General features: G+C 33.4%; 1 protein-coding gene across 2 annotated transcripts; it reads left to right on the forward strand.

The window, feature by feature from the left end:
- Positions 1 to 260: 260 nt before the first annotated feature.
- LOC107913204 (CDPK-related kinase 5) lies at positions 261 to 5,211 on the forward strand. Of its 2 annotated transcripts, XM_041103920.1 has the most exons (12): positions 275 to 1,152; positions 1,529 to 1,659; positions 1,771 to 1,812; positions 1,934 to 2,042; positions 2,353 to 2,431; positions 2,522 to 2,617; positions 2,723 to 2,818; positions 2,893 to 3,005; positions 3,512 to 3,619; positions 3,701 to 3,763; positions 3,855 to 4,022; positions 4,647 to 5,211. In XM_041103920.1, the coding sequence occupies exons 1-12, from the start codon at positions 523 to 525 to the stop codon at positions 4,785 to 4,787; spliced, it is 1,776 nt and encodes a 591-aa protein (XP_040959854.1). In that variant the 5' UTR covers positions 275 to 522; the 3' UTR covers positions 4,788 to 5,211. The 2 variants fall into 2 exon arrangements, with proteins under 2 accessions (XP_016697205.2, XP_040959854.1); XM_016841716.2 differs by having other exon boundaries at positions 261 to 1,152; positions 2,522 to 2,818.
- The last annotated feature ends 20,876 nt before the right edge of the window (positions 5,212 to 26,087 follow it).

Consider the following 26,087-nt stretch of genomic DNA (forward strand, 5'->3'; position numbering starts at 1 on the left):
TAAACGGCGTGGTTTTGACTTTTGGGGTCCAAATCAAACACAATTTGGAAAACATTAAAATAATGAATACCAAAGGAAAAACAACTCCCACGAAATATATCTATTACTGCATGTCATAACTGAACCGAACCAAATTAATTAACAACCGCCCTATGATTATGCCACGTGGAAAATCTCTCCTTGGACCACCCCACACAAAAGCTAGCTAACCCATCTTTTTCAATTAACATTTTAACTACTACAAATATTAATTAATTAACTCATTTACGAAAAAAAAAGGGAACTAATCGTCGTTTCCTTTTTATCATCTTCTCTAGATCCCTTTACCTCTCCAACAAATACTTTCAAACACCAAAGACAAAAACAAAGGCTTCAGTTTTCTAAAGACTCAAGAAGATTTCTTTTTCCTTTTTTTTTTTTAAATTTTCAGTTTGGCTTTTTGCAGATTCAAATGGTTGTGGGAGAGATTTAAAATCCTACACTGTTTGGGGGAAAGAGACAGAGAGATAGGCTTGCTCTGCTATGGGTCTTTGCACTTCCAAACCATCCCCAAACCCTTCTTTTCCTCCTGATTCAAGGAATACTCCTATCCATCCCCGGAATAAAGATATCCACCATAACTCTAACTCGGTTCCAGCTTCGCCTTTGCCTGATGTAGTAAATGGTAACCGCAACCACAACTTAGATCAAGCTAAAGGAACAGAAGAAAAAGAAAGTTCGAATTCCAACAATGAAGGCAAGAAGTCGCCCTTTTTTCCGTTTTATAGTCCTAGTCCAGCTCACTACTTGTTCTCCAAGAAGTCTCCGGCGAGATCTTCGGCCAATTCCACTCCGAAACGGTTTTTCAGGAAGCCGTTCCCTCCGCCTTCTCCGGCCAAGCATATTAGGGCAGTTCTTGCTCGACGGCACGGGTCTGTGAAGCCGAATGAGTCCGCCATACCGGAAGGAACTGAGGCGGACGGTGATGGTGCGGCGGGAGCCACCGGTGCTGGACTGGATAAGAGCTTCGGCTTTTCGAAGCATTTTGGGAGCAAGTACGAGCTTGGAGAAGAGGTAGGGAGAGGCCATTTCGGTTACACTTGTGCGGCGAAGTTTAAGAAAGGAGAGCTTAAAGGGCAGCAAGTTGCCGTTAAAGTGATACCTAAAGCGAAGGTTTCTTTTTAATTTTTGTTTTGTTATTACCATTATTGTTATCTTTTTGAACTTTGCCCCTTTTGTTTAAAGGTGTCGAAGCCGTCGTGGATTATATTACTAATACACTCGGGAACGAAAATAAATAAATTTTGAATTGACTCAAAATTTTAACAGAGTGTAATAGAGCTCAATTCCGAATGCAGCGATTCCTATCCTATAATTGTTGATACTTAATTATTTCCTCAAACGTGTTTAGTATTGGTCTCAAATCGTGCCTTATGAAAGCAGAGCAATTTTATTTCTGGGTAGTTGCCATTTTGTGCCCTTAAACTGAAATGTCATGATGATCGCCTTTTGTTTTTTTCTCATGGTTGATCTTGTTGTTTGTTGATAGATGACTACAGCGATCGCCATTGAGGATGTTAGAAGGGAGGTAAAGATATTGAGAGCTCTGTCTGGACATAACAATCTAGTACAATTCTATGATGCCTACGAGGACCACGATAATGTATATATAGTAATGGAGTAAGTATATGATGAAAAATATGATTGGATTTAACAATTGTGTGTGTTTCTTTTTTTATGACTGTCACATGTGGTTTATTGCATCTAATAAGTTACAATTACTTCGCTCAGATTATGTGAAGGAGGCGAACTCTTGGACAGAATTCTTTCAAGGTATTTCTTCTAATAATAGGTGCTGTGGAGTTCTTTTATACCGACTGACACATTGTAGGAGATTGAGGACGGATGAAAGTTGGGATTTGATTACTTATGAAGTCTAATTCTATTCATGCAGGGGTGGAAAATACACTGAGGATGATGCAAAAGATGTGATGATTCAGATACTTAATGTAGTTTCCTTTTGCCATCTGCAGGGTGTCGTGCACCGCGATCTTAAACCTGAGGTGAAATATATTTCCAGGTTTTCTGAAATTGGTTTTTGAGTTATATTTCACAGTTTTGGGGTCCAATCTAATATTTCTGAGGTGCGTTTAAGGGCTTTCCATGGGGATAACTGGGGTTAAAGATCCTGTTAAGCAATAACATTTGTGAACAAGCACCTATGGCTAGCATAAGGCTGCTGCTTGTTCTCTTGGTTGTACTCCATTCTGTTATATTCTATTTTTCTCTTCTTAGCTGCAGAAGGTTTTAGTAGTTGGATTATAAAAGATTTGGCCATGTGCTTGTTCTAAGTATAGCTATTTTCTGCATCAGAATTTCTTGTTTACATCAAAGGATGAAAATTCACAATTGAAGGCCATAGATTTTGGCTTGTCAGATTTTGTGAAACCAGGTTTGTACTCAAATTTCCATTAGTCAATTTATGTGTTTTATTCATTTGATTGATTTGTTAATATGTTTCTTGTCTTTTTTCCATTTGCAGATGAAAGGCTTAATGACATCGTTGGTAGTGCATACTATGTAGCACCAGAAGTTCTACATAGGTCTTACAGTACAGAAGCAGACGTCTGGAGTACAGGTGTGATTGCATATATTTTGTTGTGTGGTAGTCGGCCATTTTGGGCCCGAACAGAGTCTGGGATTTTTCGGGCTGTTCTAAAAGCTGATCCAAGTTTTGATGAAGCACCCTGGCCAGCTCTATCTTCTGAGGCAAGGGATTTTGTGAAACGCTTACTGAACAAGGACCCAAGGAAAAGACTGACTGCAGCCCAAGCCTTGAGTGAGTGCCTCATCTACCTCACAAGTTCATCATTCTTATGTTCTTGAAATTTTACTCACAATTGTTTACCTCAGGTCATCCCTGGATAAAAAATTATAACGATGTGAAAGTACCCTTGGATATACTTATATTCAAACTCTTGAAGGCTTACCTGCGCTCTTCATCTCTTCGGAAAGCTGCATTAAGGGTGTGTATATGGTGATATGTCTCAGCACTATTCTGTATATCTTGTTCTTGGTGTGTTTGTAGACTGGTAGGAAACACCTGTGTTTCGGTGTTCAGAAAGTGCATCTTAGGCACTGTGGTAAATTTTTGGTCAGAACAACTCAAGTGAATCTGGGGCCAATTTTGGAAAGCTGTTTTATGTGGTTAACATGGGTTGGTTTATGCCACTACCAATTTGAGGATTGATATGAACCCCCTAGTGGGTTTTGTATTGGAGCTAAATACTTATCTGAGGTCACAAAAAGTGTGTGACTTGTAAATTTTTTTAGCAGTCTCTAAAACAGTTAATGCTTGTGCCAGTTGTGAAGTGAGGGTTTTTTTTTTCTTTTTTAATATTGTTCTTGAAGCCTCCACTTGTTGAGCCTAAACCTAATAGGTTTCATAATTCAGTTTCCTTTTTGTGCATGTGATTTATAGCCCCCGAATTTTTCAATTTGCTTAATTCTGTTTTTGTTGGTATTTTTCCAGGCACTGTCTAAAACTTTGACTGTGGATGAGCTATTTTACTTGAAGGAGCAGTTTGCACTATTGGAACCAAACAAAAATGGAACTATAAGCTTGGAAAATATTAAAGTGGTCAGTGTTTTTCCCGTTGTCCTGAAATTTTTTGTCAGTTCTCTTGTGATTAATCATCAAAAGCCCGTGTGCCCTGGTCAGGCCCTGATGAAAAATGCAACAGATGCCATGAAGGAGTCTCGCATCCCCGAATTTCTAGCATCCGTAGGTTCTTCCTCTGTTAATTGTTGTGGCAATAAATATGTTCAGGTTTTCTGAATCTCTATTTTTGTATGCTTTTTTCCTTATGTTGTAGCTAAGTGCACTTCAATACAGAAGGATGGACTTTGATGAATTCTGTGCGGCTGCATTAAGTGTTCATCAGCTGGAGGCTCTTGATCGATGGGAACAACATGCTCGTTGTGCTTATGAGCTTTTTGAGAAGGATGGAAATAGAGCTATTGTCATTGATGAGTTAGCTTCGGTATGTTGATCTGCTCTTGCTTGGCCCTGGGAATGTGTTTCATATGCTTCCAATTTAGTTGATTATTTAGTTTCTAACATTACCAGTTTTAAAATTATGCTATAAAAGATAATGAGGGTATGTTGACAGGCATGGAAAACTTATAAAAGTCGTATTTATGATATTGATGTTCCGGTCCTTCACTGGAATTCTGGATTTATTGTGTTATTACTAATAGAATAACGATTTAAGGAGTATTTATATCACTTTACTGGGCATTTAAACCTCTTTTATTTGGGGAAAATGTTTTCACCTACGATTGATGTTTTATCGTAGCTTCTTTTTGTTTAGATTTCTATAAATTTAATAAAAGGTTTTGCTAATTAATTTTCAATCTTTAAACTTATTGTATCATTTATAGTAAAAAAACTGTATCAAATACAGCTATTGACAACTTTCTTACTTATTTCCCATACATTGGATGAAGATACTAGCTTTTATAATTACTTTAAAAGGATATCTTTACTGCAAATTCGTGTCTCTATGTTGATCTTTTTTCTTCGTTTTGCTGTGCTGGGATGCTGTAAGCTGTGGAGCAACAAAAACCTGGACTAATCCCCTAGCATTTTGATGATGACTTTTCAGGAACTCGGACTGAGCCCATCCGTGCCTGTCCATGCTGTCCTCCATGACTGGATTCGGCATACCGATGGGAAGCTAAGTTTTCTTGGATTCATTAAATTATTGCACGGTGTATCTAGCCGAACCTTTGCAAAAGCTCAATAGAAGTTGTAAAACATCTGCAAGAGCTCAAAGAATTGCATCTAGTTTTAGCCTGAATATGACACTGGTGTAAGGAATGTTGCCACGCAATTGACAGCCCTGGTGGTTTGGTTTTGGCTATTTCATTTGTCTGGCAGAAGCTTTTATAAAAAAAAAAAACACGTGATTGAAGCCATGAACCTGGTGCATCTGCAATTTAACATGGGACAAAAGTGTAAGAATTTTATGTTTTCAACTGTAAAGCTGTAGTTAAAGAAAATGTGTTCATTGGTAGCAGTTGAGAATATTTCTTAACTGGTTACAAGAGTACTATAATCTGACATATTTCCGCCAACCTCATCAGACCATGATTGCCTCTCTATCATCATTGTCGTCATCGTCTTCGCTTGTGTTCTATACTTTGTAATGAAAAGTTGTTCCCTGTAAACCTGTCTGCCTTTGCTTCAAATTAAGATTCCAATTGGTAAATTTTAGTGGCAACAAAAAATAACATAAAAATAATTCAAGAGGTTGATGAGTAGACGGTGAAAATGTGAAATCTTCTAAAATCATGGTGGGTTCAATTGTAAAAGTGATTTCCATAGAACAAAATTATCATTATCACCCTTCTAAAGAAAGAAATCCATGCTTTTAAAGTTAGTCAGTTTAACTAATAAATTGACATTAAAATTGTTAGAGTTGTGTGATCCAAATTCTAAGAGATTGCTTGCAAGTCAAGTTTAAATAAAAATATATTTTCTTTCTAGAAGATATAGTATTTATTAGTATAATATATTTAGCATTTATTAGTATAGTTTATTTGACTTACTAATTTAGCCTATAAATAGGCTCTTTTACAATCTTAGAAATATGACACCCATTAGATTAGAACTCATAACACATTCAGAGAATTTTGTGTTTACGTTTTGAGGGTTATTTGTTTTTTTGGGTTTTCGGGATTTAGTTTTTATCTCCATCTTTTGTACGTTTCATTCTTTTGCCATTATAGTAAAATTATCTTTGCCCGTGATTTTTTATCCTCTTTAGAGGAGTTTTTCCACGTTAAATTTGTGTGTTCATCTTCTCAATTTCTTCTATTATTTTTACTTGTTCGTTGCTTAATCGAAACGATCCTAACACAAATTGTATCTTTTTTCCACTTAGGTAACTAAAAAGGTTTTTTAATAAAAAAATTGTATTTAAGTTATCAATTTTGTCTCAATTTATTTGAAAAAAAATGCATGTCTTGTAAGAAACACCACGTGCGTATTGGCTATGGATAAAAGGAGATGAAATTAATAATTTAGAAACTATTTTGACACAATATATATAGCTAAGTGGAAAAAAGTGGTATTGTTTGAGGGCCAAATTATCAATTTAGCCAAATTAATTAGGGAGACTTTGGTAAGAAAGATTGTCACGAACAGGCCCTGATGTACGTGCAACCTTGGGCAGGAGATTCTTGCAATTTACATGGACGGTGTGGAGAGGCAGAAATGCTACTACTGTATAAAGGATGATGATGAAGGTAACAGTCCCTTTCTGAGGCAACATAAATTCAGACCAGCGGCAGGCATTTTGGACAATAACTGAAGATCATGGAGCCCTGGGTAGGCGGGTAACGTACCCTACCAAGGAAGTCTTGAAGCCATGAAATGAAAGACCAATCCTTCCCCATAATGGGAAGAGCAGACAGTTTGCAAGCACCCTTTCTCAGGAGATTTCTTGGTAACTCTATATTATATCTCATGGATTGGGACTAACGATAATAGCATGAGAGGGAGCAATGCAAATAAAACAGAAACAATTATGGGCCAAACTACCTTTAGGTTGCTATTTTCACATAATACTTATAGAATAGCCGCGTCATTTTAGTTAATGAATTTTAAAACGATTGCTTGAGTTATGTTGAAATTTCAAATTTTGAATGGTATAAAATTGAAAATGATCTAATTGGAGAATAAGAGCTAAATCAACAACTTATACATAATTTATAAAGAATAATATTTGACTTAACAAATTTATTTGCTACTGTTTGAGTCAAGACTAAAATTTTAAATTTCGAAAAATACATTAATTAAATCTAGAACCTATACATAGTATAGTGACTAATAACAAAATTTGATGGTTGTATTCCTATGAAAATAGTTTAAAAGCGATCTCTCTTATCATGCTGAAATACATATAGAAGAATGAAATGGGGTGACAAATCTTGCTCCTTCTATAATGTCAACCAACACCTATTGTTTGCTCCTTGGTTTCATGAGCAGAGCAATCTACAACAACTTAATTCTTGTGTCATGGGTTGTGGATCAAAACTCGTGACGAATGCGCAAAGAACGTTTCATAGAGGGAAACTGATTAAATGTGGCTCATTTGACCTGCTTGAACTGTCTCGACTCGTAAAACATATGAAGAAACCCATATACTTGAAGCCTTGGTGGCCCAGTGAAACACATCAGTAAAACTAGAGTTATCAGAGTAATTATTGTAAATTCTAAGGGACAAAAATATATAGAGTTTAAATCACTTAGGACTTTTATCTTGTAGATAGGCTTTAATCTCAACTGTCGATGTAACTCAATCTATACCGTTAGATTTGAGGAACTCAACTATAAATAGAAGTCTTCCCTCTTATTTGTTATCACTCAGATGTAATCCTTTATAGTAATTGAAATCTATTGAGAGCATTTACTTACACACCTTGTGTGCGTTGCTTTATTATGACATTTTTTGTCCATTCGTTTTGAGTTGCTTCCACTTTATTTTCGGTGTCTTAAAGAATTTCTATCAAGAATTCTCATTTTACGAGAGTTAAGTTGACTTAGATGAATTTGAACCCAAAAAATCGCCTAAGGCTGTACAAATTACAAGACTAAAGTTCTAGCCCCGTAACATTAAGGATTGGATAAAAAAGTGGATTTTGAAGATACTTAGAGAAAAGGAATTGATTACACTAGAATCTTTTTGCAATACCCCTAACCCGTATCCGTCGCTGGAATAGGGTTACAGAGCATTACTATAAAAATGTAACTTAAAAACATACATTTCCAAACATTATATTAATCACAGCATAATCCATTCATACACATGCAAATTGTCTTTTATTTGAGCCCTTGAGGCCCTAAAAATACTTTAGAAACAAATTGGGACTAAATCGGGAACATTTGAAATATTGAGGAAAAATTTAGAAAAATTTAAATTGCAGGGGTCACACGGCCTTGTGGCCAGGCCGTGTAACATTTGAAATAAGGACACACGACCGTGTCCCAGCCTGTGCCCGTGTGCCTATGTAACTCTTTGACTTGGGTCACATAGCTAAGCCACACGCCCGTGTGCCAGGTCGTGTAACTTTCGAAAAAGTAACCTTTAAAACCTACAGGGGACACACAAACCGTGTCGCATGGTTGTGTGTCACACACGGCTGAGACACGCGCCCATGTCTGAGGTCGTGTGGACAAGAAAGTGGCTAAAATCAAGTCATTTCTTTCACCCATTCAAGCATGAACCTACAAACAACTTGTACATTTAACCAAGACCATAACAACTTGTACATTTAACCAAGACCTTAAAACATAACCAAATCATGCATAATAATACCAATTCAATAGGCTATTTAACCATCCAACCAATATGCCATATAGGCACCTCAAACACAAACAATCAAATATACCTAACCATAAGCATAATTGACCATATTCATACCAAAACACATAGCTCATAACCATCTTAAAGCATAACCTAACATGGCCACAATATAAACATATCATCATATACCGAATTGGTCATTCCATCATGCATCAACTTAGCCATAATAACACCAAGCATCAAGGCATCAAAGTATCAAAAGTGTTACAAATTCAAGGTAACTTTTACATGCCATATACATCAACTAAACCTTATACATAAGTTCACCTATACATGCAATTATAACCTTGACCAAAATATGAAAATCTACCAATATAATCACTGGATAGTGTGATAGATCTCCGACAATCTTCCAAACTGATCGAGCTTCCGATAATCTGTAAAGTAAAGGAAAGTAATTACGTAAGCAATGAATGCTTAGTAAGCTCGTATAAACTTAAACAGAACCTTTCATTTCAATAATGAACTTTATAGGATAAATATAAACCTAAACCAATGTCACATGATTTATAAAACTATATGACCATCAACTCACAAATGAGTAAGTTCATCAACATCACATGCACTTTTCATTCCTAACATAATAGGATTTTATAAGACATATTACACAATCATTAACCTTTTCATAAGACTATGAACCATTCCATTTACTTACTTTCCCTTCCACTTACTTAACATAAGCTTAAATAACATTATCAATTCATGAATTAGTGCATTTATTTATGACATAGGTAAATTCATCAATAACATAAGTAAATTTCTCATATATAAGTACGTCATTCAACTCATCAATCATTTTATCAACACATTACATCTCAATTATGAACTTACCATTTCATTACCTTTTCTTACTCGTTTCATTTGCAAAATACAAGACATAAACATAAACATCAACCATAACCACAAGCTTGACACAAGCCTAAACATCATCATCAATACACAAGTTAGTGCATTTATACATAACTCTTTTGGAATCAACCACATGATAAACCATTTCATTAAGGAATACCTCTTTTGATTCACACTACCTTTTCATGAACAAGCATATTGCCATTTGGAAACTTACCATTTCAATGTATATCATTAAGATTAAGCATGATATAATCCAACCATAAGCTTGACATAAGCCTAAGCACCATCTACAACACATGTTAGCATATTCAAACATATTTCACATGAATTTAACATAGGTAAGACATTACACATGAACTTAATTTATTTAAGTTCATCATTTTTCCTTAACATATCATACTTTCAATGAAACTTAGTTATACATACTTTGATCAATATCATTTCATACCTTTCCATAATTTCATAACATAATCGATTGGAACACTTACCATTTCTTCCCTTTACATGGCCACTGAACCACTTAGAATAATATTAGATACGCGGGACAGCTCACACAAAGTGTGCTAAACATATGGTCGAAAGCATTCCTTGTCTTTTTCCTTTACATCATTGCTTACTCGAGCCATAAATGGGTCTGCTCACACAAGCTGACGGTCGAAATGTAGCTACACGATGCCCCTCACACAAGCTGACGAGTATTCGCAACAAATGCCGGAACTCAGCTATCGGTAGAACATTCAGGACCAGCACCCGAAGCATGGTAATCCTAATGACATGTCATTTGTATCCGATACATTCCTAAGGTTCAAATAGGACTCGATAGTCGTCGAAACGTCGTTGGATTTTCATCATTTCTTTATATGATAAATTGCATGATAACACATAACATATATATATATATATTGATTCATTTAGTTTAGAACAACACATTAAACATTCAATTTAATCAACATTTAAGTGATTATAGTTCATACGAACTTACCTGGCTAAATTGTAAAAATGACAAAGTACAAGAGCTGTTTGGTAATTATTCCTTCTCCTTGATTTTTTACTTGTTATAAAAATCACTCCATTTTATACAATTTAGTCCTTTTTGACATTTTTACAGAATTACCCTCAACTTTTCATTTTTATTCAACTTAGTCCTTATGTCCTAATTTGCAAATAAACTAATTTTATTGAAAATTCATACCAATCGTATGTTACTAGCATCCGGTAAAGCCCACATTTGTAACAATTTCACATCTAATCCTTGTATTTTTACTATTTCAAAATTTTAATCTCTAATCATTAAATTCATCAAAATCACTTAATAAAATACTTATAAATAACAACTAATACCTCAAATTCATCATTTAACATCTAAAATCACAAAGATTCATCAATTACAACATTCAAAATCTCCAACAATTTCAAAAACAAAGGTATAGGCTAGCTGGACCTAGTTGCAATGATCTCAAAAACATTAAAAATATTAAAAATAGGTGAAAAATGGCTTACCATGCATAATTTAAAGCATGGACGAACCTTGGTTCTTCTTTCCATGGAGTATTTGGTGAAGAACAAGCAAATGGAGACGAAAACTTTTATATTTTCTTATTTTATTAACCTTTCATTCTTTAATTTAATAATTAAGTAACATATAAACCATTAAATTAAAAGAATCTGAAGCATCAAACCATAACACTACTTTAAGGATGATTTATTTATCCATTAAGGCCATAAAATTGTAATCAATTATTCAAATAATACCTTTAAATTAATAGTGATTGACTTTTTCAACTTTTACTATTTAGTTCTTTTTAATTAATTAACTATCTAAATATTAAAATTTTTCAACGAAACTTTAATACAACCTTTACAACACTCCGTAAACATTTATAAAAATATTTACGGCTTGATTTATAGAAACGAGGTCCCGATACCTCAATTTCTAAAACCACTTGACTTTAGGGTCTTACCACTTGACCCTAATTAATCATCCATATAACATAAATTACCATATCAAAACCCTTTTTAAAATCATATTTGACTCATAAATATTAAATAATAACATTTACGAACTTTCTCGTCAAATTTGTGGCCCTAAAATCACTATTTTTGACACCAATAAAAAACAGACTATTACACTTTTCTTAAGTTTCCTCTTTAGAATTATTATGAAATTATCAACTTATTTTGATCTTTAAGTTATTTTATGGATGTCAAAAATAATTTCTTAAATGGAGATCTTGTTTAGGAGGTTTTATATAACAATAAAGAATTTTGTGGTGCTTGAAAAGCAAAACATGGAGTTTAAAATTAATAAACCAAATTATAGATTAAAACAGGACTATGTCAATGACATCTAAGATTACGTTAAATTGTTACTTCTTTGTATTTCGAGGAAAACACCATCAATTCTTATCTTTTACCTTAAGGTTAGTGGAAGTTGATTATTATTTTTTAAAATTTTATATGTTGAAGATATCTTACTTGCAAGTGATGACTTAAAGTTATTGTGGAAGTGAAAAATATACTTTCTCAAGATTTTGACATAAAGGATGTTAATGAAGCAAATTTTATTTCAAGAATGGAATTTTATTGCAATCTTTTTATTCCAACTCTTGTGCTGTATCTTTTTAAACTACTAATTAAAGGATTAAGGCATGTTTGAATGTGATGAGTTAGTGAAAGTATTTGTATGACATATTCCAATTCTTTTTAGTTGATATTAAGTGTTGCTGTACTTTATGAATGAGCTCATATAAAAACATGCGTTTCAAGGTTATACAACATGTTCGATGGATTGTTGTACCAAAAAGAACATAGGTGCTGTCTACACTTTAAAATTCATGTCCATGAAGGTTTTACATGCGTATTAGTATTTGTGATTGTTGAAGGTCTTGCATCAATTTCCGTGCAATATTACCATTTACATTCTGCTATGTTAAAATTCAATCTAAAACTTATTTTCTTTAAATGTATTTGTTAAAATATTAAAACCAAATATATATATTTAAAAAGACTCTTAGTTTAAGCTTCTATGAAAACGGATTGAAGTAAGAGAATCGATCATTATGTGGTGTATACAAATGGGTTTAGGTTTGTCGCAACTTAAATGTAATATGGTTGAGTATGGTATGAGTTAAATTAAAGTGAAATTTTCAATGAGAAGGTCCACAAATAAATTAAAAGGTCCACAAATAAATTAACTTAACCATTTTATTTTGATTCGTGATATTAAATTACAAAATTTACCTTTTTTTTCTAAAATAAAATAATAAAAATAAAAATAGTTAAATGAATAATTGATCATCACAGTCTCAAAACTCCGAACAACAATTACTACATGAAGACAACTAAGTTTGTACTTTAGAATTGCACTTTACTTTGTTTTTCCTATTTATTTATTGATTGATTAAAGCCGAATTTTTGCTTTTACTTCAACCGAAAAAGAAAGAAACCCAATTATTGCTCCAAAGAACTGACTTCTCTAACCAACTTGATTTGACGCACTAATTAAATATCCCAATTAGTAGCCACTAACCATCATTAACATTAATAAATACCTTTCCTTAATTATATTAAATTATTATTTTTAACTTTTTACCACAATAGTGTTTTCAATGGTTAAGAGATTTTTTTATTTTATTTTAACAAGATGTTAATTTTCAAGAATAATTTTGTTAATGCCAATTGCATGGTATAGATTCGATCATGTTTGATATTAGTCAATAAAATATTCCTGTGAAGACTTTTAATGTGAATTAAAGAGATTCTCTTTCTAAAAAAATTATACTCTAAAAAGATCTCTATATATTTAATTAATTATTGAAGACTTATTTGAGCATAATTTAAGGGAATTGAAATTCTCACAAAGTTGCGTATTTAAGAAGGCTTGTTTATTTTATTATCTGCAACAATGAGAAAGCACTTGTTCATCTTTAACAACTTGTTTTGGTGCAATTAATTTGAGAACTAAATGTTTTTTGTATTTAGTTTGTAATTAAGTTTTCAAGAGGAAAGTCTTATTGAGGAGAGTGATCTAATTGATTTATAAAAATGAGGTTGTAACTTGGTGAGCGAGCTAGTTGAACTTAAATTGCATCTTGTACTACAAATTGGCAGTGGATTACTCTTTAGGGAATGCCTCACGGGCGTAGGAAATTCTTTCGAACTATGTAACCAATTTTTGTGTCCATCTTTGTTTTTACACTTTTTACTGTTACTCAATTGCAATTGATAGGAAAATTCACCAAACTCTCAAAATCTTAAAAAAGTGTGTTTATTTTTTAATTAAATGATTTCAACATCCATAAATGTCAAGGTAGAAGAATAATTTAAGCTGAACCTCATAAGTGTGTTTTTTCACAATGTTTTCGGACAATGGCATTACCTTGACCTTAACACTAGTGTTGAGGTCTTGGCCAGTTTAGCTTATAAATGCACCCGAAAACCCATCCTTTACTTAAATCTACTAACTCAATGTTAGATAACAACTAGCAGTTAGTTGGTTTGTCAAGCCAGTTGGTCTATTAGTAGTTAGCTGAAGTCAGTTGGTTGTTAGCTAGGTAGTTATTACTTTGTTATGATAATTGCTACTCAATGTTGTATAAAAGGATGCTAATGACTTGTGCTAATCAAGATGAGAAAATGATTTGTTTCTTCATGTGAGTTTCTGTCATTTGCTGTTATGGTATTAGAGCTGAATCCTTTTACTTTCGCGTCGTAAAATGTTGCTACTTTGATTGATGATAACAACTTTTTAGCATAGAAGCAGCATGTTCTGCTTGTGGTCAAGACTCATTGTCTTCAGCGTTATCTCGATGGTATAATGGTTGTTCCCTCTTCAACAGTTGCTGATGATGATGGATCGTTAGTTGAAAATCCTGTATTTGTTCAGTATGAGCAGCAAGATGTTGCAATTTCCGCGTGGCTCTTATCCACAGTAAGTCCCTCCTTATATAATAGATTAATTGGTGATTCTCCTTCTGCATCTATGTTGTGGCCTGCGTTGAATAGGATTTTTAGGATTCAATCGATAATAAAGGCCATGAGGTATCGTTCCTTAGTCCATAACTATCGCAAGAATGATATGAGTATGTCTGATTACTTGGCTGATATAAAGCATCTTTGTGATTGTCTAGTTGGATGTGGTCAAAAGGTTTTTCAAGAAGAGCAACAATCTGCTATTCTCAATGGACTTCCACCAGAGTATGACCATGTGGTCTCCATCATTACCAAAAGTCAGACACCATTTGATTTGCAAGAGATCGCCATTGCCTTGTTGGATGCAGAGGCTCATCAGAATGCTCACGTTGCTCAAGTGACAATTACTACTAATATTGCTACACAGACTCCGGTAGCTACAACTCATGTACCTGTGCAATCGTTCTCTGAACCATCAGTACCTCAGCCTTTTCGATTTATAAGAGCTGGTTTTAGCAAGGGTCATGCTCGAGGAAGATTTGGGCATGGCTCTCGTCCTCAATGCCAGATCTATGATCAAGTAGGACATGTTGCTCTTCTATGATCTATGGTTTATAAGAGCCTTTTCAACATGCAGTGGCTCAATATTGTTATGTTGCGCCTAGTTCAGGTCGTGTTGTGCAGGCTTGTTCCCCTCAACCTACGTCGTCTACGTCATGTGGTTCTTCTGATCTTGGAGTGTCATATACAGAGTATAGTGGTCCTAATTTTGATGCAAATCTAGCCACCATGGTTGCTACTCCTCGAATAGTGGTTGATTAGGCATGGTACCCTGACAGTGGTGCTACTGCACATATGACTAATGATGCATCCAAACTGATGTAAGCTCAACCATATGATGGATCAGGTAGAGTTGTAATTGGTGATGGTAGGTCTTTTTTCTGTTTCTCAAATTGGTTGCTCTATCTTGAATTCTTTAGCAGTTAATGATGTTATTCATGTGCCTCAGGTACATAAAAATTTACTTTCTGTCTCAAAGTTTACTAAGGATAATAATGTTTACTTTGAGTTTAATCCCACTTGTGGTTATGTGAATGACCTCCACACTCATCAGACATTGCTTGTAACGCCCCTTACCAATGTCCGACGCCGGAACAGGGTACAAGGCATTAACCGAACTTAAACGCAATCAACCATTTCAAGTTAAAACATGTATATTTCAATATCTGCCTCAACCATCACATTCAGATTTACTTTGCATACTTAATCGTTCATACTATTACTTTATTACTTCAACCCCATACATGCCATATAAATCAAAAAGTTGTTTAACAAAATCTACCGGAGTAAATCTGGATAGTGTGATCCTTGATGGAGATCCGATCCTCCGAACATATATTCACGTCAATCTACAAAAACAACAAACACACACAAGTAAGCTTACAAAAAGCTTAGTAAGTTCATAAGCTCATAATAAAATCTAATCAAAATTTCACTAACAATTATAATAAACAAGTATAATACAACATTTCCTGCCAACCACAATCTCAAACAATGAATTTACTCAATCGAGCTCAATATCAGATATCAACTTATATTCCAACATTTAGCTTCAATTGCATTTACAAATACTTGTCAAATTAAGGATTGTCTTACGAATTTGAGTACATCGTTTGCCCGGTGCCACGATTTATTTGAATTACAATGTTATAACTCAGTATGATTTTCTTCACTGAAATACCATACCTACTTTTCACAACTCAATATGGTTTTCATTATTGAAGTACCATACCTATGTTCCAAAAATCAGTATGGATTTCTTTACTGAATTACCATACCTATGTTCCATACTTTGCCATGGATCCACCATGGACTTATTCGTTAATTTATCACTGGTTACTGAACGTATGTACTTAATCCTACGTATCCCTTAATTTGAACTTACAATTTGATTTTCACATTTTTACAATAATCATAATTCAACAAAAATACACGAATTAATACATTAAGTCATTCCCACATTAACAATTAATCATAAAATTTCAGCCATATGAACTTACCTGGGCCAATTTGTAGGAGTTGAAAAGTTTAGGGACTAGTTTGATATTTTCTCATTTTTGCATTTATCTTCGAATTCTCGATCTATAATATAAATTTTTCCATTCATTAGCATCTAATTCAATACTAATTCACTTCACAGTTTATGCCCTTCAATTTTTGAAATTACATTTTTACCATAAAATTTATAATTTTTACAATTTAGTCCCTACTCAATTAACACTTTAATTAAACTAATTATTCCTCAAATAACACTTTATCTAATCATTTTAGGCTATTATACAACCTTTGATATTCAGAATTTCAGTACAAAACCCCAATTCCTAGCTTTTTCACTATTAGGTCCTAAAAATTATTTTCTACTAAAATCACTTAATAAAATCATAATTTAATGAAACTAAAGCTTAAAATCTATGATAACTCATCATAAAATTCCAGAAATTCTTCATGGTAACTTACAAAATCACCCATGGAATCAAAAAGTAATGAATTCAATAGTTAGACCTAGTTGTAAAAGTCACAAAACATAAAAATTTCAATGAAAAAGTAAGAATTGAACTCACATGGTATAAAAATATGAGAAACCAGCTTGTTTCAGACCTCCTATGGCATTTTTGCCGATGAATTATGAAGAAATCTCTAGATTTTTCAATTTTATCTTTATTTTATATGTTTAATTTGAAAAATTTCCAATTTTGCCCTTGTTTCTCCTTGTTTTCTTGCTGATTTTCTTGCCCAAACCATCTAGCCCTTATAATTTGGGCCTAATTTTCTTTTAAGTTCCTCCTTATTAGTCACTTAAGCTATTTAATCATAAATTAGCAAATTTTGCACTATTATCAATTTAGTCCTTTTTAATTAATTGACCATCCAAACGTTAGAATTTTCTAACGAAACTTTATTACCAACTCAATGACACTCTATAAATATTTATAAAAATATTTATGGATCGGTTTATGAGTTTTAAGGTTTTGATACCTCGTTTCAAACCCAATTTACTTATTAATTTCTTTTTAAATCACAAAATTCACTAATCGAAAATTCTTCTATAATCACACTTGACTCATATGTATTTATTTATTAAATTTTAAAACTCACTGGTCAGATTTAGTGATCTCGAATCACTGTTTCCAACACCACTAAAAATTAGGCTGTTACATTGCTGCAAGGCACTGAATGTGGTGATTTATATCAGTTACAACTAGTTTCTCCCTCTCTGGGCTTGGTGGTTGCTCATGTAACTGGAATTGACTCATGTGCTCCTGACATGACTAAGTTTGGATTGTGGCATAGGAGGCTTGGACATCCCTCGGCTGATGTTGTAGTTCAATGTTTGAGGTCGTGTAATTTGCCTATTCCTAGAGACTCAACTAGGTCACTATGTAGTGCTTGTAAGTTAGGCAAATCTCACAAGCTGCCATTCTCTTTGCTTTAAACAATGTATACTGAACCTATTGAGTTAATTGTTGTTGATCTTTGGGGTCTTGCGCCCTACTTTTCAAATGGAAAACAATATTACATTTTCTTTGTTGATGCTTTTGCTCGTCATACATGGATTTATTTCTTGACTAAAAAGTCTAATGCTTTGTCTGCATTCTTTGTACTTAAAAAAAAGTTGAGTTGCTGCTGGGATACAAAATTAAACAAGTTCAGACAAATGGTGGATGTAAGTTTAGGAGCTTTGTTCCACACCTTTAAAGCTTTGGCATTCAACATAGATTTTCTTGTCCACACACTTTTGAATAGAATTGATTGGTAGAACGTACACATCGCCAAATTGTTGAGACTGGATTGGTGCTTTTAGCTCAGGCCTCACTTCCTTTGTCATACTGAAGTGATGCCTTTGTCATAGTAGTGTATCTCATGAATTTTTTGCCTACAAAAGCACTAGGAGGACTTACTCCTATCACGAGTTTGTTTGGTAAAAAACCAAATCTACAATCTCTTAAAGTGTTTGGATGCAGATGTTATCATTTCCTGATGCCTTAGAACAACATAAATTGTAGTTTAGGTCAGCTCATTGTGTATTCTTGGGGTATGCTGACAACTACAAAATGTATAAATGTGCGGATCATCGTGGAAGAGTCTACATATCACAACATGTGAAGTTTGTTGAGGATGAGTTTCCTTTTCAAAAGTTAGTATCTCAATCTGTTCAAGCTATTGAGTCACCTTGGACACTAGCCCCTCTACTTCTACTTGTTCAGTCATTAAGTGTTATAATTAACAACTCATCTACTGTTGAGGTTGGTAGCTCTTTTCCCTCTAGTGAGAGGCTTCAATCTCTGGAACCTGATGATATAGATCAGACTCTCGACAATAGAGTCTAGTCCTTGCCTAAGCATGTTGCAAATGTTGAACCTAAACATACTAAAGGTCCTGTTGATGTTACAGAATCTTTGCCTAGTAATGTACATCCCATGGTCACAAGAAGTAAGGTGAGAGTGTTCAATCCTAAGATCTATGTTGCTGAATTAAGTATGATTGAACCTAAGAGTGTTCATGAAGCCATGATGATCCATTCTTGGTAAAAAACTGTTGATGAGAAGTACTGAGCTTTAATCAAGAATGGTACATGCGAGTTGGTACCTTTTCTAGAGCATCGAAATTTAATAGGATGTAAATGGCTGTTTAAAATAAAGAGGAATCCAAACGGGACTGTTGCTGGGAATAAAGCTCGATTGGTGGCACAAGGTTTTTCTCAGAGTGCTGGTTCAGATTACCATGAAACCTTCAGTCCTGTTGTTAAAGCCAACACTATTCACATGGTACTTGCTGTAGCAGTGTCTCCATAGTGGAAAATTTGCCAAATAGATGTGAACAGTACCTTCTTAAATGGCAAGCTACTTGAAGAAGTGTATATGAGGCAGCCTTCTGAGTTTGAGGTTTGTGATTCTAAAGGTAATCTTCTAGTGTGTAAGCTAAAAAAATCACCATATGGACTTAAGCAAGCCCCCCGTGCTTGGTTTGATGCACTTAAGAACTTCTTGACTGATGCATTGGGATTTCAAAGTTGTAGAGCTAATTCTTCTTTATTTTTTTAAGAAAACCTCAGCTAGATATGTGTTTTTTCTTGTGTATGTTGGTGATATACTTGTCACATGAGCCCAAAAAATAGATATAACTGCTATTATTCAAGCCTTGCATTAGTAATTTTCTCTTACGGATCTTGGGGATCTTCATTATTTCCTTTGTCTTAAGCACAACAGAGGAGTGAGTGGCATACATGTATCATAGTAGAAATATGCTCATGAGTTTTTGGAACGGGAAAACATGATCAATTCTAAGCCAATGGTTACTCTAATTGCTAGTGTGCCTACATTATCTTCACTCACTAGAACCAAGTTGTCAGATGGAACTTTGTATCGATAGGTTGTGGGAAGATTGCATATCTATGCTTAACTCGACCAGAAATTTCCTTTGTTGTCTACAAGGTCAGTCAGTATAAGCACTCTCCTCATAATAAGCATTGGTGTACAGTAAAGAGGATACTAAGATATGTTAAAGGCACTACTGATTTTGGGTTGAAGTGTAACACCCCTAACTCGTCTCCGTCACCAAATTAGGGTTATAGAGTATTACTAAACAATCAGAAACATTAAAACATTATATCATTCAATATTATAATCATATCATAAACCATTCATACACATGCATAGGAGTCACACGACCGTGTGGCCAAGTCATGTGCCTCACACAGCTGAGACACACGCCCGTGTCTTAGGCCGTGTAACAATCGAACTAGGGATACACGGTCGTGTCCTCACCCTTCTAACTCTCTAAGTAGGGTCACACGGTCGTGTTACACACCCGTGTGCTAGGCTGTGTTACTCTCTGAGTTGCCCCACACGCCCGTGTGCCAGGTCGTGTGTTAGGCCATATAACTCACTAATGTGCACCCTAAAGAAATCATCAGATGACACACGGCCATGTGTCTCACACGGTTGAGTCACACGCCCGTGTCTCATGCCGTGTGGACCCAAATGAACCTTAAACAACAAGTTTACCATTTCAAGCTTACTTGGACTTTAAGAAATCTATTTACCAACCAAAATACCTACTGAAAATGACATTAAACAAGCTCAAAACATGCTAAATCAACCATCCTAAGTGTCTAACCAATGTATCCTCATTGATACCACAAGTATATATACAATTTCATAACAAAAAGAACTATCATTCAAAGTATGTTAAATCACACCATCTAACGTTCAACCAATATGCTTAACATAGTTAAATCACACCATTTAACATTCAACCAATATGTCTAACATAGACACCTCAATCACAACATTCCATTAACACATACTATATATATTTGGACTAAAACATCTTTCTTAGTTCCCATATCATATTAGGTTAACTACTTACACTTAAGATCATACTTTAACATTATTCATATCAAAACCATAATAATGACATACAAGCCTATTAGATACCATATAATCCAAAATGAACGTCCCCAAAACTACCGAAAATGGACAGATAGTGTGGCTGGAATGCCGATCCGATCATCCAACCTTCAAAGTATCTATAAGAATAGAAAATAACACAAGTAAGCTCATTGAAGCTTAGTAAGTTCGACGTACTAAAACGATAAATCTTACCAAAATAAGTATAACAAATCATTCAATAATATTACAACCATATGTGTTCCCTGTCATCCACAATCTCAACCAGGTGAATTGCAAAATTCAATTCAAAGTTCAAATACATGTCATAATCATCAAAATAACTAAACAAGTTACATTACAGAGATTTACAATTTGATGAACGACTAATGGATATGAGTACATCGATATTCCAATCGAAATATACTAGATGCTCATAAGAGCTAATCCACTTGATAACATGCCAGATGCTCATAAGAGCCAATTCACCCAATAACACGCCAATTGCTCCTAAGTGCTAGTCCAACCGAAAACACGCAAAAACAGGGAATATAACACGAGAGTTTGCAACAAATGCTGAACCTCGGCCTACTCGGGAAAATGCATATATATCACTCCACAACAATCTCCATTCCGATCCCCCATAACACGACATATCTCAATTGTACTCTATTTCGAGTTCAATTCGATCCAAATATTGAATTTCAATAACTTTGCATCATTTATAATCAAATATATCTATTATATCATATTATATCATCAAACATTTCATATAGATGTTAAATTATAATCTGTACGAACTTACATGGACTTAATTATAGTAGTTGCAGAAGTTTAGAGACTAATTTGTGATTTTTCCTTTTCCACGTATATCAACAGGGTATTGATCTAAAATGTAAAATTTCTCAATTATTAGCTTACATTTCACATTCCAATTCACTTTACATTTTATGCCCTTTTATTTTTCAAAATTACACAATTACCCCTAACTTTTATAACTTTTGCAATTTAGTCCATTAACTCGAAAATAATCAAATTAACCATTTTTATCAAGTCAAAATTTTATTCGATTATAATAGGCCCTTAAACAGACATCAAATTTACTATCAAACCCTAAAATTTTGACATTTTCACATTTTAATCCTTAAATCAAAATCTAACAAAAATCACTTCACAAAATTACCAAATAACACAATCAAAGCTTCAAACACATGTTTATAATAAAAAAAACATTCAATATTTATCAATGGCCACTTCTAAAATATTTTACAGATTCAAAAACGAAGGTACGGGCTAGCTAGACCTAGTTGTAACGATCTAAATACATACAAATTACAAGAAACGAGTATGAATTTCAATTACATGCAAAGAAATCAAGAAAACCGAAGATCGTCTCTCTAGCTATAGCTTTCGACAATTTGAAGAAGAAATGAAAGTGAAATTGTTTTATTCATTCTTTAATTTTGTTTTAATTTTGTTTAAATTACAAAATTGCCATTGATCATATAATATTTTATCAATTTCAACCAAGTTGCCGTCCCGCCATAATATATAGGGCATAATTTCTACTTAAATCCTTTCTTGTTTATTAATTAGGCTATTAAATCATCTAAATGCAATAATTGCTAAGTTTTGCACCTTTTACACTTTAGTCTTTTTTCTTTAACTAGTTATCGAAACGCTAAAATTTCTTAACCAAATTTTAATACGACTCTAATGACTCCATAAATATTCTATAAAAAATATTTATGAGTCTACATGACAGAAATTTGTGGTCCCGAAACCACTATTCCGTCACCATTGAAAAATGGGCTATTATAAGAAGTTTCAACCATTTGCAGTTACCTTGACAGGCTTCTTTGATGCAGATTGGGCAAGTTCATTGGAGGATAGGAAATCAACATCTGGTTACTATGTGTATCTTGGAGCTAATCTTGTTGGTTGGTCTTCTAAAAAGTAGACTGTTGTGTCTCATTCTACAATAGAGGTAGAATATCGAAGTCTAGCCAATGCCACTTCTGAGCTTGCTTGGTTTCAATATTTGCTTACAGAAACTGGAGTTATGTCCACTGGAGTGCCAATAATTTGGTGTGATAATGTGAGTGTTGTCTCACTTGTAGCAAATCCATTTATTCATGCTCGAGCCAAACATATTGAGATTGACTTGCAGTTTGTTCATGGTAGAGTGTTACGTGGTCAACTACAGGTTACCTTTGTACTAGGGAATGATTAGGTTGCAGATATTCTTACTAAGCCTTTGTCTACTAGGAGCTTTCAATGCTTTAGAGATCAATTAAGTGTTATAACTCTTACTGATTTTGAAAAAGAAAGTAGGGAGGATGTTAGATAATAACTAGCAGTTAGCTGGTTTGTCAAGTTAGTTAGTCAGTTAGTAGTTAGTTGAAGTCAATTGATTGTTAGCTAGGTAGTCATTACTCTGTTATGATTGTTACTACTCAATGTTGTATAAAAGGGTGCTAATGACTTGTGCTAATCAAGATAAGAAAATGATTTGTTTCTTTATGTGAGTTTTTGTCATTTGTTGTTACTCAAAACCCAAACCTCACTGACCCATTACCTTACAACCTAAAACCTAGACAAAAACATGTGATAAATATTTGTTAAATTGTGTCCCTCAAACCTATTCAATCTATAATCCTTGGCTAAATCGAGGATTAGCTGTTTTAGTGTAGTGGTTAGAATGTTGATGTGATGGTCTATTTTTTAATTTAAAGTTATATAATTTAAACTCTATATTAATAAATTTTTAGTATTTTTTATAATATTTAATATTACGAGTTGAATAAAATAAAAGTTAATTCAATTAAACAAATAAATTACATAAAATGCAATTAAAAATAAATTACATAAAATTAGTTGAATTAAAATTTTAAATTAGATAAAATCTAATTACAAAATAATGGCATAAAGTTGATCTAATTAAACAAATAAGAAAGAAAAATCTATATAATAATTGGTGGCATCGGGTGTATATGTTCCACACTCCATGCCTCAATGGTATGTGTGGGATTCTACCACTGTGAGGTTAGACTACATTTTTATCACCTCAGTCTTTATTCGCTAGTAGAAATAAAAACTCACCACCGTAGGGCTAATGTCACGGGGTTAGAGTTTTCTCTTGCGATTCGTGCGGCCTTAGGTGATCCGTTCATCCAAACTCGCCTAAGTCAGCCTTAACTCAAGTGAGGATTCCTTAAGAACTCTTCCAAGGCACCAAATTGAAGAGCGGAAGCGATTTATGCCAAAAGAAGAACAACAAAGAACAACAGAAAAAACGCTCGCAAAGTGTTTGAGTAAATGCTCTCAATTCTCTTATTCACAAAGAATAATGAAACAATGAATGGAGTGAGTACAACTGAGGGGGAGGCTCTCTATTTATAGTTGAGCTCCCCCAAAACCGACGGTCAAGATACGTTTACATCGACGAGCGAGATTAGCCATATCCCTTTATTTTAGGGATTTACAAGATATGCCATATCAATTCAAATCTAATCTTTTATAAGATATGATTCCCTCTATCTTCTCAGATTAGTTACTAAAATTAGCCTAAGTTGCCATGTCTTCATCATCGGGCCAACCAGGCTTCAATCTGACAGGCTTCTCCAACAGCTCTCTGAATCGGGCCAGTTTCGTGGGTTAAATGTTCCCCATCTAATCGATAGACCTCCATGGGGCGCTTTTTGTGCCATGGTCACGGGCTTTGCACTTTGGCTCGTGACACTAGTCGGTGAATAATGTTGTAATGCACACATTTATAGTAGCCATACATTATACTTAAATAAGAAATTCTTAAGGAGCTGAGAATTAATATATGTATAGGAAAATATTTTTGTGCAAATTTACAAAAGTTATTTTTATAAAATAATATATTTTAAAAAAGATATAATTATATATTTTAATCTTAGGATATATATTATTTTTAAAGATATAATTATGTATTTATTATTGGATAGAAATGCTTTACTATTGGACACATAAAATCCAAATATTTTACATAATTTTTGAGTTAATAGCAAATTAGGTTTATCAATGTTATATTATAGATTATATATTATTCTTGCATGGACATGTATTTAATCACCTTGCATAAGTCTTATAAAATCTATCCAACACTATACAATTTTTTTTTATAAATGTTATATTAATTTTGATCTAATTTGCGTAGAATAATAGTAATTGAAAGGTTATATAATAGGGTTATAAAGTTGGTTTGCTATTGGACACTCTTGCACAAGTTAATTGCAAATTAAGTTTATAAAAGCTATTATAATCAAACAACAAAGTTGGTATGCATCTTAAATTCAAAGAGTGACATGAAATGTTGTTTGGGAGACATTCCAAGATGGGTTAAAAATTGCATACTGTAATTCGCCATCGTCATCACCTTTTTGTTATTTTATTTTATTTTCTTAATTATAATTTATTTAAATTGTTACATATTATTTTTGTAGAAAAATATTATGTAGAAAATGTTGGTTATGCAAATACAAAAAGTTTTCTTGAGCTATATTGTAAGGTATGATGCTATTTAAGAGAACGAAACTAAATAGAAGCACTAAAGATGGTTTGTGAACTATTTAAAATTTCAAAATGTGATTAAAAGGACATTTGTTGTTAAAAAAATAATCTCATATTAATGCCACCACCTTAGTATAGTCTAAAAAAATGTTAGGTCGTATTAGCATGTTGGATATTTCATAACTTCAGTCGTAGATGGAATTAAGACGCTCTATACTTTGAAGAATACATGGAAGAATTAGATGAGGATACAAATTCAAATGTTGAAAAAATTGGTCAAGGGCCAACATATGAGGATAAGGGATATATGCTAAATGTTGTAAGGGGAATAGCTCAACAAATATGAAATGCTAAAAGAATTAGATAAAATTACATATTATGTTTATTTTTCTTATTATTTTTATTAGTAATCATATGATTGATTACTTTCTTGGACTAACATCACATATGATGATTTGACTTCAATTTTTGTCACTTATTTAGAAAATTTTCTAAAGTATTATTGATAAAATTTTATAATTAATATTAAAATAAATCAATTATATAATCGCGTACTACCATATAATTTTTTGTAATTATTACTCTAATAATTACACTTTCACCCCATTATTTTGTGATGTCCAAATGCCCTTAATTATTGTTAATAGATTAATTTTATTTAATAATATTTATTAATAGACAAGAATAAAATTGTTTTTTTATTAAATTTAATAAGTTCACGATTTTAAAAGACATTAAATAGAAAATCGAACGTGTGTTTGACTTCTCTTCCATTAGAGTTTCTTTTTCACATTTGGACATTTACTTTTTCACATTTTATTGATGAATTGGGCAAAAGTTTGAGATTCAAAGCTGAAAAAAGGTTTTTTTTTTTATAAAAAAATTAAAGGGTGTGTGTCCTAAATTAGAACACGAAGTCGTAATT

This window comes from Gossypium hirsutum, chromosome D11 (assembly GCF_007990345.1).
Source record: "Gossypium hirsutum isolate 1008001.06 chromosome D11, Gossypium_hirsutum_v2.1, whole genome shotgun sequence".
In the NCBI taxonomy this organism is placed as follows: domain Eukaryota; kingdom Viridiplantae; phylum Streptophyta; class Magnoliopsida; order Malvales; family Malvaceae; genus Gossypium; species Gossypium hirsutum.

Bases quoted from the DNA above. Each gene is read 5' to 3' on its own strand.
- LOC107913204 (XM_016841716.2), top strand. From the start codon at position 523: ATGGGTCTTTGCACTTCCAAACCATCCCCAAACCCTTCTTTTCCTCCT. The intron at 1,660-1,770 runs GTAAGTATATGA...TACTTCGCTCAG, and splicing joins AATGTATATATAGTAATGGA to ATTATGTGAAGGAGGCGAAC. The intron at 4,023-4,646 runs GTATGTTGATCT...ATGACTTTTCAG, and splicing joins TCATTGATGAGTTAGCTTCG to GAACTCGGACTGAGCCCATC.